General features: G+C 54.9%; 1 protein-coding gene across 1 annotated transcript in view; it reads left to right on the forward strand.

Moving 5' to 3' along the window:
- Positions 1–16,027, forward strand: part of LOC123369149 (zinc finger protein 287-like) — a 36,613-nt gene that overhangs the window by 16,786 nt on the left and 3,800 nt on the right. Inside the window, exons 5-6 of the mRNA XM_045014510.1 lie at positions 813–957; positions 1,652–2,358. Coding sequence (XP_044870445.1) covers positions 813–957; positions 1,652–2,358 — 852 coding nt within the window. The remainder of the gene's footprint in view (positions 1–812; positions 958–1,651; positions 2,359–16,027) is intronic.

The following is a 16,027-nucleotide window of genomic DNA, read 5'->3' on the forward strand; positions in this document are numbered from 1 at the left end:
GGAGTCACCCCTAGCTGCAATGGGAGCAGGGCTGGGTTCTGATTTCAGCTTCCCCCGGGTGAATCCGGAGTCGCTCCTTATTACCAAGGGGGCAGGGCTGGATTCTGATCTCTGCTCCCTAGGGTCAAGCCAGAGTCACTCGCTGACTGCAATGGGAGCAGAGCCAGGTTCTGATTTGAGTTTCCCCTGGGGTCAGTCTGGAGTCACTCTCGATTATGAGGGCAGAGCTAGATTCTGATCTCAGCCCCCTGGGGTCAATCCAGAGTCACTCCTGATTACAATGGCAGCAGGGCTGGATTCTGATCTCTGTTTGTTCTAAGTACCACCTTAGACCGTCAGACTAATTAGTTAATGAATGCTACTTAGTGCCTCCACAGACTTCTCCCCACCTGACTGAGATTGGGGCCCCGTGGCCCGGGTGCTGGCTGAGCCCAGCTGCTCAAGGAGGGGCCTTTGATCATTCCAGGCGAAGGGGAGGCGCGTGCTGCCGGTGGACGCGGGACGCCGTGCCGCCGAATTACAGAGCTGGTCTGGCCTTGCCTAGGGACCTGCTCCTGGGGACCATCTGCTTTGGCCTCCCACCTAACCCAGGCCAGAAGTTCCCGCTGGGTGATTCCTCCATCCAGCCCATATCTCATGGCAGAGCTAGACCCGAGTTTTCAGGGTCACCCCACCCCGGTGACAGGCCTCTGAGAGATGGAGAATCCATCACGTCCCTGGCTAGGGCCTTCCAATGGATTCCCACCATCCTCCTCTGCCCCACTGACTCCAATGGAGCGAGGGCCCATTGACCCCAGCTGGGTTCTGGCCCCACTGACTCCACCATCCCCCCATCTTTCTCTCCAGGCTTCCCCCTCCCCAAGGCCGACGTGAGGTGGATGGAGCGAGGGGAAGAGCCGTGGGGCCCCGATCTCCCCTCCCCCGAGGCTGGGGGGACCCCCGGTGAGACCCACGCAGGTGAGGAATGAGGGAGACCCCTAAGGGGAAGGTCAGAATTGGGGCCCTTCCAAACCGTGTCCCCTGACACTCGCCGTTACAACCTTTAGCACCAGAGCTCCTGGCCCTTCCCCACTCCTCCTGGCCCGGATTGGGGCCCCAGTGTTTTAGAGCAGGGGGCTGGGAGCCAGGACTCCTGGGTTCTATCCCTGACTCTGGGAGGGGAGTGGGGGGGCTGGGAGCCAGGACTCCTGGGTTCTATCTCTGACTCTGGGAGGGGAGTGGGGGGGCTGGGAGCCAGGACTCCTGGGTACTATCCCTGACTCTTGGAGGGGAGTGGGGGGGCTGGGAGCCAGGACTCCTGGGTTCTATCTCTGACTCTGGGAGGGGAGTGGGGGGGCTGGGAGCCAGGACTCCTGGGTTCTATCTCTGACTCTGGGAGGGGAGTGGGGGGGCTGGGAGCCAGGACTCCTGGGTTCTATCTCTGACTCTGGGAGGGGAGTGGGGGGGCTGGGAGCCAGGACTCCTGGGTTCTATCCCTGACTCTGGGAGGGGAGTGGGGGGGCTGGGAGCCAGGACTCCTGGGTTCTATCTCTGACTCTGGGAGGGGAGTGGGGGGGCTGGGAGCCAGGACTCCTGGGTTCTACCCTCACTTTCAGTTCCAGTCCTGGTTGGATAAATTTGCCCCCCGGACCTCCCTCCTGTCTCTCTCCAGCAGCTGCCGGGGCAGCCACACCCCCAACTCCCCGCTGCAAGCCGGCCGGCCGCTCCTACCAGTGCCCGGAGTGCGGGAAATCCTTCCGGCAGAGCTCGCGCCTCCTCCAGCACCAGACCACGCACACGGGCGAGGGGCCGTACTGCTGCCCCGACTGCGGCCGGGCCTTCAGCCAGAGCTCCGACCTGGTGCGGCACCAGCGCGTCCACACGGGCGAGCGCCCCTACCGCTGCCCCGACTGCGGCCGGGCCTTCAGCCAGAGCTCCAACCTGCTCCAGCACCGGCGCGCCAGCTCCGGCACCCGCCCCTTCTGCTGCGCCCAGTGCGGCAAGCGCTTCGGCCGCAGCTCCCACCTGCTCAACCACCAGGCCACCCACTCCGGCGAGCGGCCCTTCGGCTGCGCCGACTGCGGCAAGCGCTTCGGCCACAGCTCCAGCTTGCACAAACACCGGCGCGGCCACACTGCCCAGCGGCCCTTCGGCTGCGCCGACTGTGGCGAGCGCTTCCTCCGGAGCTCCGACCTGCTCAAACACCGGCGTATCCACGCTGGCGAGCGGCCCTTTGGCTGCGGCGACTGCGGCAAACGCTTCCTCCAGAGCTCCGACCTGCTCAAACACCAGCACGTCCACACCGGGGAGAAGCCCTACACCTGCGGGGAGTGCGGGCGCGGCTTCAGCCAGCGCTCCCACGTGGTCAAACACCGCCGGGTCCACAGCCGGGGCAAGCCCTGAAGGGGAGAAATGGGGACAGATCTTCTTCCTATGACCACAGTCACGCACTGCAGAGCTTTGAATTTTCCGTGTGTGCAGCAAGGATCTGCATCTGCCCTGGGTTGTGCAGCTGCGGTTTGGGGTTGCCCATGAACTTGGCGGGAGATTGAAGCCAGCGGCTCTTTCGCGAGGTGTTTGTTTGTGACGTCGTGTGAACTCCATTCGGCTGTCCACCCTTCATCGGTAGGGCCCGTGTCTTCCGCCACCGAAAACAGACTAATTTTGGACTTGCGAAGCTTTGTAGTTTGGAAATGTTGGTCATGCATTATTTTAATACCAAAAATACACTTACCGGCAAACATGAGCAACGTGTAACCCTTTTACAGCACGAAAATCCGGTAGCCTACATTACAATGTTGACAGACACTTGGACATTTTTTTTTTATAACCAAAATTGTCAGTTTTAGAACATAAGAAATGTATGAAGTGATCATCGCTATAAATACAAAACACAATTCTTGCTATGCAAGACTGTGCAATTAAAATAAAAGTTGGATTATTGTTTTCTGCCACGATGTAACAGCTCAGGAAAATTTGGAATAATTACATTTGTGCTTAAAGGAAACTTTAAATATCTGTATATAAGAACATAAGAACGGCCCTACTGGGTCAGACCAAAGGTCCATCTAGCCCAGTGTCCTGTCTGCCGACAGTGGCCAGTGCCAGGTGCCCCAGAGGGAATGAACAGAACAGGGAATCATCCAGTGACCCATCCTCTGTTGCCTGTTCCCAGCTTCTGGCAAACAGAGGCTAGGGACACCATCCCTGCCCAGCCTGGCTAATAGCCATTGATGGACCTGTCCTCCGTGAATCTACCTAGTTCTTTTTTGAACCCTGTTGTGGTCTTGGCCTTCACAACATCCTCTGGCAAGGAGTTCCACAGATTGACTGTGTGTTGTGTGAAGAAATACTTCCTTTGGTTTGTTTTAAACCTGCTGCCTATTAATTTCATTTGGTGACCTCTAGTTCTTGTGTTATGAGAAGGAGTAAATAACACGTCCTTATCTACTTTCTCTGCACCAATTGTGATTTTATAGACCTCAATCATATCTCCTCTTAGCTGTCTCTTTTCCAAGCTGAAAAGTCCCAGTCTTATTAATCTCTCTCATACAGAAGCTGTTCCAGACTCCTAATCATTTTTGTTGCTCTTTTTTGAACCTTTTCCAATTCCAATGTATCTTTTTTGAGATGGGGCGACCACATCTGCACACAGTACTCAAGATGTGGACGTCCCATGGATTTATACAGAGGCAATATGACATTTTCTGTCTTATTCTCTATCCCTTTCTTAATGATTCCCAACATGCTGTTGGCTTTTTTGACGGCCGCTGCACGGTGAGTGGATGTTTTCAGAGAGCTCTCCACAATGACTCCAAGATCTCTTTCGTGAGTGGTAGATCACCTATATCAGCATACAAATAGTCATTAACCCCCGTGTAGGACACTTTAGAACTCATTTGGGGATCCATCGTCACGTTTTCCAATGACATCCGGTAACGTTGCAGGGTTAGCTCTTGTCCAAGTTTGGCCAAACTGCGTTCAGCATCGGCCGCTCGCCAAAAGAACATGAGGAATCTGTCTAAGTCTTGGCAAATATTTGTCCGAAAAGTGGAGAGAGAAATGTCATTAGCACGAGGAGGTTCATTCACAGTGTTCAGGTAAACGGCCCACTCAGCCCCAGTACAGATCCCAGCAGCGGAATACAGGAACTCCTCACTTAAGGTCGTCCCGGTTAATGTTGTTAACGTTGCTGATCGATTAGGGAACATGCTCGTTTAAAGTTGCGCAATGCTCCCTTCTAACGTTGTTTGGCAGCTGCCTGCTTTGTCCACTGCTTGCAGAAGGAGCAGCCCGTTGCAGCGAGCTGGGGGGCTTGGAACCAGGGTGCACCGGCAGCCCCCTATCAGCTCCCCGCTCCCCTAAGTTCCCTGTGCGGTAGCCACCCAGCAGGCTACCAGTTGCTGGCAGTTCAGCTGCCCTTTGCCTTGGAGCTGCTCCCAGGAGCCTTCTGCTTGCTGTGCAGGCTAGAGGGGTGCTAATGTCAGGGTGTCCCCCCCTGCTCCCTGCTTACCCCATCTCCATAGAGCAGGGGGGGACACGACAGGGCTTAGGACGGAGGGAGCTTGCTGGCAGCAGCTGCTGTCTCAACTTGCTGATCGACGTGAAAAGGCAGTGTCCTTAGAGTGGGGTTGGCGTACTTACAGGGGTAATGCATCTCTCACACACACGGGGTGTGTCTCTGTCTGCCCTGCTGTCTCCTCTCCCTCCATTCGTGCTGCCTTGTAGAGTGTGAAGCGACATTAACAACAATGTGTTAACCCTTGAGGGCTCAGCCGAGTGCTAGTTCATCATTTAGCAGTAAGGCATCCCTGGGAAATATCCCACCCTCTGACTCCTCCACCTCAACCCAGCTTCACAATCATCATTGCTGTGTACAGTATTCAACTGTTTGTTCAAAGCTTTATATATATATATATATATAAATTCTCTGGAACCTAACCCCCCCCATTTACATTAATTCTTTTGGGGGAAATTGGATTCACTTAACGTTGTTTCTCTTAAAGTAGCATTTTTCAGGAACATAGCTGCAACGTTAAGCGAGGCGTTACTGTACTGTGTTCATAGTCGCTCACGTCGTGGGAGAGCACACGACCTTGCTTCGAATCAAGGAGTCTCACATCGTGAAAAAATCTCTATGCTGACTGTTTGTATTTAAGTAGCCCCTACACTTTCGCTGCACAGGTTTGAAAAACTTGACACGTGATTGTCCAGGGCATTCTGTCTTTGGACTGAAGTGTTGCCAGCAGATCAGATCCAAGGTTGTACACTTCTGTTGGGAACGTCGACCGGGATTCAAACTCAAGTAGTGTCTGAAAAAGTGGAGTTGCTTCTGCTTGGATAAAAATTCAATCTGCCGCAAGCGATTCACTCTGCAATAAAACACTTGGCTCCTCTCAAATGGCAGTTGTGTACGTCAATTTCCCCCTTGTAGTACTCCCCATGATTGTCTATGGCTTTAAACCAAGTTGTTCATCTTGTTACAACCGGTTCCAGCAGTAATCACAGGCTTTCAACCCCCTGGTTGATAAGGCAGTCTCCGAAATCAGTGTATTTGACTGGGGGGTAGCCGTTTTCATTACTGCACACAGACGGTCCACTTCTGTATAGAGACAGCGTCAGCGCTCGTCTAGTGAAGCTGTAATGCATCCCCCACAGGTCACATGAATGCAGTTGCTTAAACTGTCTTTGAATGACTTCCGCATGTCGGTTGCATTACCCGTCACATAAGCCACTGCACTGGAAAAGTCAGTTTTGTGTTGTACAAGGGTCTTTAGAACAGCATGCGCAACTGTGGCGTAATGAACATGTTTGAACTCCACTGTTTCTATGAGCTTGGCAGCAACTGGGCAATCTTCTGAAACCTGCATCCGCTGTATTGGAATATTTGCAACATGCCAGAGCAGGCTGCCTGGATGGTCACCCACAGTTACAGCGACGAGCGAACCCTTCCATTCGGCGCTCCATTGGTGCTTGTGTAGTTCAAAGACGCGGGGAATATGGACTCGTCCATATTCTCGCATTTGGGGATTGTCTGGTTTGTCTAGTGGGATATCTACGCTGCCACCGGCCTCCATCTAGTCTAGTACTGTCGTTCCCCAGGATTTCTGATTTTCCTCGTGTACACGTGCCAGTAACTGGGAGCTGTGGCTTTGCGGCTGTTACGTCTCCACTCTCTGCCCTTCGTTTTCTTTTTCTGGCGCTGGAACGTGACGACCTTTCAGGTGGTCACCTGTGTGGCCCTTTTTAACATGGTCAAGGATTTTGGTGCGAATTGTGTACAGTGACTTCCCTCCGCTCCCATGGAGCACGTCGGTGCCGAATTCTTGAACTCTCTCCTCAGGCGTAACCAGGCTAGGCATTGGCAGGGAATGGCTCGAACGGCCAAAGCACAAGGTGGAAAATCGAAAGGAATCGGTGATTCTGGAAATCAAAAGTAATTTTGGAAGAACTGTGGCAATATCCGGCGAACACTGGCCCTATTCATCAGAGGTTGACTTTGAGGGTTCCAGTGTGTGATGGAACCCCCAGGGTACACCCTGGAACTGTGGGGCACCGTGCCCCCTTAACTCTCCAGCCTGGACTCTCACACCCAGTGCAGTACCAGTGACATGCAGCAACCCCGTCCAGGAGCTGTGATCACTCAGCCGTCAGCAGGTGGAGCTCCACTCCCAGCTGAGTTGCATAATTCTTCCTGAGCCACTCACACATCACACAGAGAGAGGCACCAGCCAAATCCCCCCAGCTCCACAGCCTTGCACCCCAGAAATACACCATCTTGCACTGCTCAAGTCTCCATGGACAGTGCAAGCTCATGAATTAGTTTGCCTCTCCGAGAAAGGGAGCGGTCACGCAACAGCCCTTGGTAACCTGAGCTGGGAGTCTCTCAACACTTCAACCCAAGCCACCCTGTTTTAGATAAAACATAAACCAGATTTATTAACTACAGAAAGACAGGTTAAGTGATTATAAGTGTTAGAATCGCAGTCTGAATTCGATTTCTTGACCTCTGCGTCTATATTAACTTTAACAGACTAAGCAAGAGTTGAATCAAACAACTTTTCTCAACCCACTGGATGTTCCAGGCAGCTCCCAGTTCTCAGTACACAGGCTGGATTCCCTTCCCAGCCTGGGACCAAGCTCCCCAGTTCAGAGTCTTTGTCTTCCCGCTGATCTTCCAGGTGTTGAGATGGGGGAGGTGAGAAGCCAGGTGGTGACGTCATCGACCTTCATTTGTACTTTCTCTCCGGGTGCTAGAAAGATCCTTGCTGTGACGTGGGGGTCCGGCAGCCCCATTGGGTACCTGCCCTCTCCGAGTAGTCTCTGGGAAGGCCACTTGGGAGGGTGCATTCTCCTTGATGGGGCATCAGTGCCTGTCTGGCCAGTGTTAGTTGCTCCTTCGTCCCTACTGAAAGGCCGGCAGTGGGCATCTCCCCCCCTCACAACATATTTCAGTAACAAACACAGAACAACACTTCGTGTGGAGGGACTGAGGTCACTGGCTGGTGTAGCTGACGATGGATCTCTCGCTTGGTGTTTTGGTGCTCTCCACCAAGTTGGAGGCTGTGAAGTTGGGCTGGACTTTTGCGGTTTGATATTCCGCCCAATGAGCGGCTCCGAGATGTCACAGTAGGACCCAGGCATGGTGACTTGAGTGTGTAAGTCCAGTCCTTGAGCTGGCTGAGTCTAGAGACCCCAGCAGGGGCTTTGTACCCTGTGGGCTGCCTGACTGGTTGTACTGCTGGAGCAGATCTGGGTCTCTTCTGTCCAGCAGGGTGTTTTCTTCCTGGAAGCCCCCGGAGAGGCTCTTGGCGGTAATAAGCCAGCCGGTGATAACGTGCCGGTGTCAGAACGTTTTCAACAGATTCCCTAAAGCCGTCCCAGTTGGCTTTGGCCCGATTCCACCGTGGGATTCGTTGTGACAGAATCACAGGGATTTCGATGCCGACAGGGGTTGAGTCTATGTTGGCTGTGGGGGAAGTGGGGAAGTATTTTGTGACGTGCATGAGGTGTTGATCTTTGGAGGCGATGGAGGGGTCCGGGTTGGAGTTGCGTTGCCAGCGAGCAGCGTGGAAAGGTGCTTGCTGCTTAGAATCGAAGACCAGTTGCAGATCTTGCGCAGATATCCACTCCGCGGCGGGGGTGTCTGTGCGCGCGTGAATTCTTGGCGATCCAAAAAATACAAGTTTGCCCCCAAACCGAGCAGGACTTAATCGAAAGTTTGTGGGTTCTGCAAGAGACAGTTCAAAATTTAAACCACCCTGGACAAATTCATGGCCCTGCATTGTCCCGATGGCAGGGAAGACTTCTTTTTTCATTGGATGCTGTGGCCGGGAGCTGTCCTGTGGCCATCAAGGAGCAAAAGACATAACTCGTCCTCTGGAAAGTGAAATACGCTGCCAAAATTGAGGCCAAAATGTTTTCTGCTTTTGTTACAGTTTTCAGTGTGTCCTGATGAGGGTTAAATATGGATTAATGAAGGAAGCTGATGCCTTTAAAAGAGAGTGTTACATAGACACAAACTTGCCATCCGGAAAAACCCATTCGCTATTTGTCTTCACATTATTAAACATCGGTGCTTGTGGAAATCTGGTTAAACGGTCTGGGGTAAAAACCTGGACTGTTGGGGGTCGCCGAGACCCAAACTCCCTGTCTTAAGCGACGACCGGTGGAAAGTCTCACTCTATGGGGCTGAGGGACAGCCAACCCCTGGCATCTCTGCTTTCTGTCACCGCTCAGGCCCAGCCCTGACTGCCAGGGGAGAGTGTCCCAGGCAGCCAGGAGCTTCCCCCCACAGCCAGCGCCTGCTGCTGCAAGCCAGGACTCCTGGGTCCTGTTGCTGGTCTGCGGGCCCCAGGCACTGTCTCAGGATAAGGAATCCATGGGGTTCGCCACCTCCCCAATCAGCTGCATCAGAAATGTGTGAAGAAGGGATTTGACTTTACTCTCACGGTGGCAGGTAAAAGGTTAAACCCCATGTGCCCCTCCAGCCCCCCACCCCTTGCCTGGGTTAGAACCCAGGAGTCCTGGCTAGGGTGACCAGATGTCCCACTTTTATAGGGTCAGTCCCGATATTTGGGGCTTTTTCTTTTATAGGCTCCAATTACCCCCCCACCCCCCCATCCCGGTTTTTCACATTTGCTGTCTGGTCACCTTACCTGGCTCCCAGCCCCCCCCTGCTCTAACCCACCAGCCCCCACTCCCTTCCCAGAGCCGGGAGAGAACCCAGGAGTCCTGGCTCCCAGCCCCCCCTGCTCTAACCCACTAGACCCCACTCCCCTCCCAGAGCCGGGGAGAGAACCCAGGAGTCCTGGCTCCCAGCCCCCGCTGCTCTAACCCACCAGCCCCCACTCCCCTCCCAGAGCTGGGGAGAGAACCCAGGAGTCCTGGCTCCCAGCCCCCCTGCTCTAACCCACCAGCCCCCACTCCCCTCCCAGAGCCGGGGAGAGAACCCAGGAGTCCGGGCTCGCTGGGCGAGTTCCCCCCGGACACAAAGGGGTTAAAACCATCGAGCTCAGCAGCGTCCTTCCTTGGGGGCTGTGACGTCACAATGAAGGGCCCTTCCCCTCCCCCAGCGGGGGCGAGCCCAGGAGCGGGGGAATCTCGACCCCCCCCGGCTGCTTTGCGGGGCCGCTCTTAAAGGGCCAGCGCCACCCCCGCCCCGCGGAGCGGTGAGTCCAGGCTGGGAGCTAAGGGGGGGGGGGCCTGGCAGATGTTATCCCCCCCCCATCAATCCGGAGTCACCCCTGAATGCAGTGGGGGCAGGGCTGGGTTCTGCTCTCAGCTCCGCTGGGGTGAATCCAGAGTCACCCCTGAGTGCAATGGGGGCAGGGCTGGGTTCTGCTCTCAGCCCCGCTGGGGTAAATCCAGAGTCACCCCTGAGTGCAATGGGGGCAGGGCTGAGTTCTGCTCTCAGCTCCGCTGGGGTGAATCCAGAGTCACCCCTGAATGCAATGGGGGCAGGGCTGGGTTCTGCTCTCAGCTCCGCTGGGGTGAATCCAGAGTCACCCCTGAATGCAATGGGGGCAGGGCTGGGTTCTGCTCTCAGCTCCCCGGGATCAATCTGGAGTCACCCCTGAGTGCAATGGGGGCAGGGCTGGGTTCTGCTCTCAGCTCCGCTGGGGTGAATCCAGAGTCACCCCTGAATGCAATGGGGGCAGGGCTGGGTTCTGCTCTCAGCTCCCTCTAGCTACCACATTAGACCGTATCAGAATAATTACTTAAGTGTCTCAGACTCCTGACCGAGATTGGGGCCTGTTGCACTGGGCGCTGCACAGACCCCCCCGTCCGAGATCGGGGCCCCCATCACGCCGGCTGCCTGCCATTCCAGGCGAAGGGAAGGCGCGTGATGCCGGTCCATGCCGCCGAATTACAGAGCTGGTCTGGCCTTGCCTAGGGTCCTGGCCACCTGCCGAGCTGGGACGGGCTCGTTTGGGCCTTGGAGAACCGAGAAGGTCTTTAACCCTGTGATGGCCCCACATTCAGACACTTCCAGCCTGTTAGGGACCGTGGGGACCATCTGCTTTGGCCTCCCACCTAACCCAGGCCAGACGTCCCACTGGGTGATTCCTCCATCCAGCCCATATCTGATGGCTGAGCTAGACCCGAGTTTTCAGAGAGACACCCCACTCCGGTGACAGGCCTCTGAGAGATGGAGAATCCATCACGTCCCTGGCTAGGACCTTCCAATGGATTCCCACCATCCTCCTCTGCCCCATGGATTCCAAAGGAGCAAGGACCCATTGACCCCAGCAGGGGATCTGGCCCCATTGACTCCACCATCTCCCCATCTTTCTCTCCAGGCTTCCCTTTCCCCAAGACCGACGTGAGGTGGATGGAGCGAGGGGAAGAGCCGTGGGGCCCTGATCTCCCCTCCCCCGAGGCTGGGGGGACCCCCGGTGAGACCCACACAGGTGAGGAATGAGGGAGACCCCTAATGGGAAGGTCATAAGTGGAGCCCTTCCAAACTGTGGGAGGGGAGTGGGGTCTGGTGCATTAGAGCAAAGGGGGCTGGGAGCCAGGACTCCTGGATTCTCCCACTAGCTCTGGGAGGGGAGTGGGGTCTGATGGGTTAGAGCAGTGGGGGCTGGGAGCCAGGACTCCCGGGTTCTCTCCCTGGCTCTGGAAGGGGAGCGGTAAAGTGGGGGCTGGGAAGCAGGACTCCTGGGTTCTACCTTCACTTTCAGTTCTTCTTCGAGCGATGGTCCCTATTGTTATCCATTAAGGGTTGACGTGTCCGCCAGGTGTCTGGCCCAGTGTCCGTTGGTTCACGCATGTGCCCTTCCTTTGCCTCATGGTGTCGTCCGAGGCCGTAAAGGGCGGGGCGGACCGACCGCACCTCCCGTTCCTTCTCCGCCGCATGGTCCGAGCCGGAGCCGCTACTCTCCTCGCGTCTCTGATGCCCTTTAAAAAACAGCCGTGGGAGAGTTGTCCAGAGTTCGTTTTATTCTAGTTTCTGCTGTTCTTCATGTCATTGAGCCTTGAGCAGTAGTTCTTAGGAGATGAGAGACTTTGGGGACTCTGTTTACCAGCCCCCCCCGGCCCCGCACCCGCGCCTGCATCCTGGATTGTGCCGAAGACGCCGGGGTTCGAGGTCTGTGCCGCCGGGCCGTGTTCGTTCTCGCACCAAAGCTGCCTCTCCTGCTTGTGGGAGGCCTACATTGCATCCAGGTGCGATGGCCGCCTCTCCTGCCAGCCGTACCCGGGAAGGCCGGGCTCTTGGCCTCAGCAAGCGTCTCCTGGGGGGTTCCATGAGGCCGCCGTGGGATCCAGGCCGGGCAGCCCCTGAGAAACCCAGGAGCGTGTCTCCGACTGCAGAGATCGGATCTGGTTCCGGCCGCACCACCGGGACTCAAGGACGCAGGCGCCTAAGCATGGTAGTAAGTCTTCCTCCAGGCCTAAGGAGACAATGCGTCTTCCGTGAGTTCCCGCCCCGGAGAAATGGCGTGTTCCCAGGCTCTCGAGCAGGACGAGAAATCGGGTAGGCCAGGGGATCCGCTGGGACAAGCCCCGAGCCGCACACACCTTCCCTACCGGCCCCCGTTCAGTCCAGGGAACCGTTGGTTTCGAAAGAGTCACACCGGGGAGGTTAGGGATGGTGCCGGAGCCACGTGAAGTCTTCGCCCTTGGGGAGCCAAGTTCTCCACGTCTCCCTCTGCCGCCTTACTCGCTCCAGGCCAGGGCGAACCTCAGGCCAGTCGTGCTCTCACTCCCCGTTCCCCTAGGGTGTATACGGCTCCGGTTGGAACCGGGATCCGCGTTTTCAGCCTCGGAGGAGTCGCAAAAGGTTTTTTAGCCATATAAATAGGAAGAAAACCAAGAAGGAAGAAGTGGGACCGCTTAAAACTTTAAACGGAGTGGAGATTAGGGATAATCTTGGAATGGCACAATATCTGAATGAATATTTTGCCACGGTCTTTAATGAGGCTAATGAAGGGCTAAGGAATAGTGATAGAGGGACCGATGGGAATGAAGATATGGGGGTAGACATTACGGTATCTGAGGTGGAGGCCAAACTTGAACGGCTTAACGGAAGTAAATCGGGGGGCCCGGATAATCTTCATCCTAGAATATTAAGGGAATTGGCGAGTGATATTGCTAGCCCGTTAGCGATGATTTTTAATAAATCTCTAAATTCGGGGATAGTACCGTTGGACTGGAGATTATCTAATGTAGTTCCTATATTCAAGAAGGGGAAAAAAAGTGACCCGGGTAACTACAGGCCTGTTAGTTTAACATCTGTAGTATGCAAAGTAATGGAAAAAATTTTGAAAGAGAGAGTGGTTAAGGAGCAGGAGGCCGATGACAACTGGGATAGATTACAGCATGGATTTACGAAAGGTAGATCGTGCCAAACCAATCTGATCTCCTTCTTTGAGAAAGTAACAGATTTTTTAGACAAGGGAAATGCGGTGGATCTAATATATCTGGATTTCAGTAAGGCGTTTGATACGGTACCGCATGAGGAATTATTGGTTAAATTGGAAAAGATGGGGATCGAAATGAAAATCCAGAGGTGGATAAGGAGTTGGTTAAAGGGGAGACTGCAGAGGGTAGTACTGAAAGGGGAACTGTCGGGTTGGAGGGGGGTTACCAGTGGAGTTCCTCAAGGTTCGGTTTTGGGTCCTATTTTATTCAATCTATTTATTGCTGACCTGGGAACCAAGAGTAGGAGTGGGCTGATAAAGTTTGCGGACGACACCAAGTTGGGAGGTATTGCCAATTCGGAGAAGGATCGGGATATCCTCCAGGGAGATTTGGATGACCTTGTAAACTGGAGTATTAGTAACAGGATGAAATTCAATAGTGAGAAGTGTAAGGTTATGCATTTAGGGATGACTAACAAGAATTTTAGTTATAAGCTAGGGACGCACCAGTTGGAAGTAACGGAGGAGGAGAAGGACCTGGGAGTCCTGGTTGATCGTAGGATGACTATGAGTAGGCAATGTGATGTGGCCGTTAAAAAAGCTAATGCGGTCTTGGGTTGCATTAGGCGGGGTATTTCTAGTAGGGATAAGGAAGTGCTAGTCCCGTTATATAAGGCGTTGGTGAGACCTCATTTGGAGTATTGTGTGCAGTTTTGGTCTCCCATGTTTAAGAAGGATGAGTTAAAACTGGAACGGGTACAAAGAAGGGCCACTAGAATGATCCGAGGAATGGAAGGCCTGTCGTATGAAAGGAGACTTGAGGAGCTCGGTTTGTTTTCCTTAACCAAAAGAAGGATAAGGGGAGATATGATTGCACTCTTTAAATATATCAGAGGGATAAATACCAGGGAAGGAGAGGAATTATTTCAGCTCAGTGCTAATGTAGACACAAGGACAAACGGATATAAATTGTCAGTCAGGAAATTTAGGCTTGAAATTAGACGAAGGTTTCTAACCATCAGGGGAGTGCAATACTGGAACAGCCTACCGAGGGAAACAGTAGGGGCGAAGGACCTCCATGACTTTAAGATTAAGCTAGATAAGTTTATGGAGGAGATGGTATAATAGGATAACGGGCTTAGTCAATAGGTCAATTGAGTGCCAAACTGGTACTTAATTGGGTCAAATTGGGTCAATAATATGATATTCTTAACCTCTTTCAGAGGGTATGGCTGGAGAGTCTTGCCCGCATGCTCGGGGTTCAGCTGACCGCCATATTTGGGGTCGGGAAGGAATTTTCCTCCAGGGCAGATTGGCAGTGTCCCTGGAGGTTTTTCGCCTTCCTCCGAAGCATGGGGCAGGGGTCGCTTGCTAAAAGAGTGGGTAGATCGGCTAATGTGGCCTGCATCTTGCAGGAGGTCAGACTAGATGATCATAATGGTCCCTTCTGATCTTGAATTCTATGATTCTATGATTCTATGGCTTCGGGCACCCTCGAGTAGGCGCTCAGAACCGGTTTTGGAGGGTGAGTCGCTCAGCTCAGTTCCACCACAGGAACCGTTCCAGATACACCTGTGTCCTCGGCTCCAGATGGCTTTCGCCGGTTCCAGGACCTCCTACGCAGGGCGGCGGGGGACTTCCGTATTCCACCGGAGGAAGAACGGGGCAAACACCCGGCCCACACGCCTTGGGGGGAGTTGGCCTAGTGCTCTTCGTACCAGCTTGGAGTGCGGTAACAACGGACGAGCGGGTCCCGGCTGCCGTTCGACATGGCTATACGGTGGAGTTCACAGCGCTACCTCAGCCATGTTCCCGCGCCCTGATCCCTCCTCAGGGACCACACTCAGGACAGCATCCTCGCTCTAGCCGTCGGCTCCCTACCACAAAGGGGAGGCGATAGTGCACGTTCCTCCAGACTCTCAGGGCACAGGGTTCTGTTCCACGTATTTCCTGGTACCCCAGAAGAAGGTGGAGACCAATCCTGGATCTCCGTCTCCTCAGTCGCTTCATCCACAAGCCCAAGGTTTGGATGGTCACCGTGACAGCCATCATCCCGTCTCTGGATGGTTCATGGTTCTCAGTGTGCGAGATGCCTGTTTTCACGTAGACAACCCCCAGAAAGCTCTTGAGATTCACGGTGGGCCTTGGCACTTCCAATCCAGGGTCCTACCCTTTGGACTCACCCCTGCTCCACGGGTCTTCCACAAAGTTTCCTCTGTCGTAGCCGCCCACCGCCAGCATCACGGGGTCTTTAGATTCCCCTCCCTCGACGACTGGCTGCTAGCGGCACAATCTGGGGACGCAGTGTCGAAAAATCAGCTTCGGTTCCCACGTGGTCCCTGGATGTCACAGGGGCCTCCATCGATGTGGTCTTGGCGCTGGCCAACCTGCTGAGGGACAGATTCCAGATCCTGCAGGAACTCGTCACCTGAGTAATCAATGGTCCTTCTGTTCCGGTCAGGACCTGCCTATCCCTCCTTGGCCACACGTACGCCAGTCACCGCCTTCGCTGTCTTCAGCTGTGGCTCCGGAGAGCTGGTTCACCCCTGCGATAGACCACGGGCTTTCTGTCGTCTCCCCCCCCCCTGCACTACGTCCTCTCCTCGCTCCCGTGGTGGATGGTCCCCAGGCACATGATGCCTTTCCTCCCGCCCTCTCTGGACACGCTCGTCACGGGCGCATTGCTCGCCGGCCAAGGTGCCCGCATGGGCGAGCCCCTGGCACAAGGGACCTTCACCTCTTGGGAATCCAGGATGTCTATCAACATGCCGGCGCTTCGGGCGCGTCATAGGCCGCGTTGTGCGGGAATGTTCGTCGGCAGCACAAGACGACCTTCGAGCGGCAGGCAGGCGCCCACCAGGCTCCCGTCCGGACAAGTGGAAGCATTTCACCTCCTGGGCCCGACAGAGGAGTCTTGCCCCCTGACGACATGATCATATCCCTTCCCTTGGGCTCCTGTGCTTGGCTGCGTCAGGACTCGCTCTCCATCCCATCACGTCCACCTAGCGGCTCTCAGCGGCTTCCGCCCTCTCTGTGCGTGGACACGCAGTCTGTCCGTCCGTACGCAGCCATTGACGGCCAGGTCTGCTACGAACCTTCCCGCCCCTGCGGGACCGCAACCTCGTTCGCGCGACGTGAATGAAATCGCCCTTCCTCGGAGCTATTCCTTCCGCGAGACGGGT

The sequence above is a fragment of the Mauremys mutica genome, chromosome 4 (genome assembly GCF_020497125.1).
Source record: "Mauremys mutica isolate MM-2020 ecotype Southern chromosome 4, ASM2049712v1, whole genome shotgun sequence".
Lineage (NCBI taxonomy): Eukaryota > Metazoa > Chordata > Testudines > Geoemydidae > Mauremys > Mauremys mutica.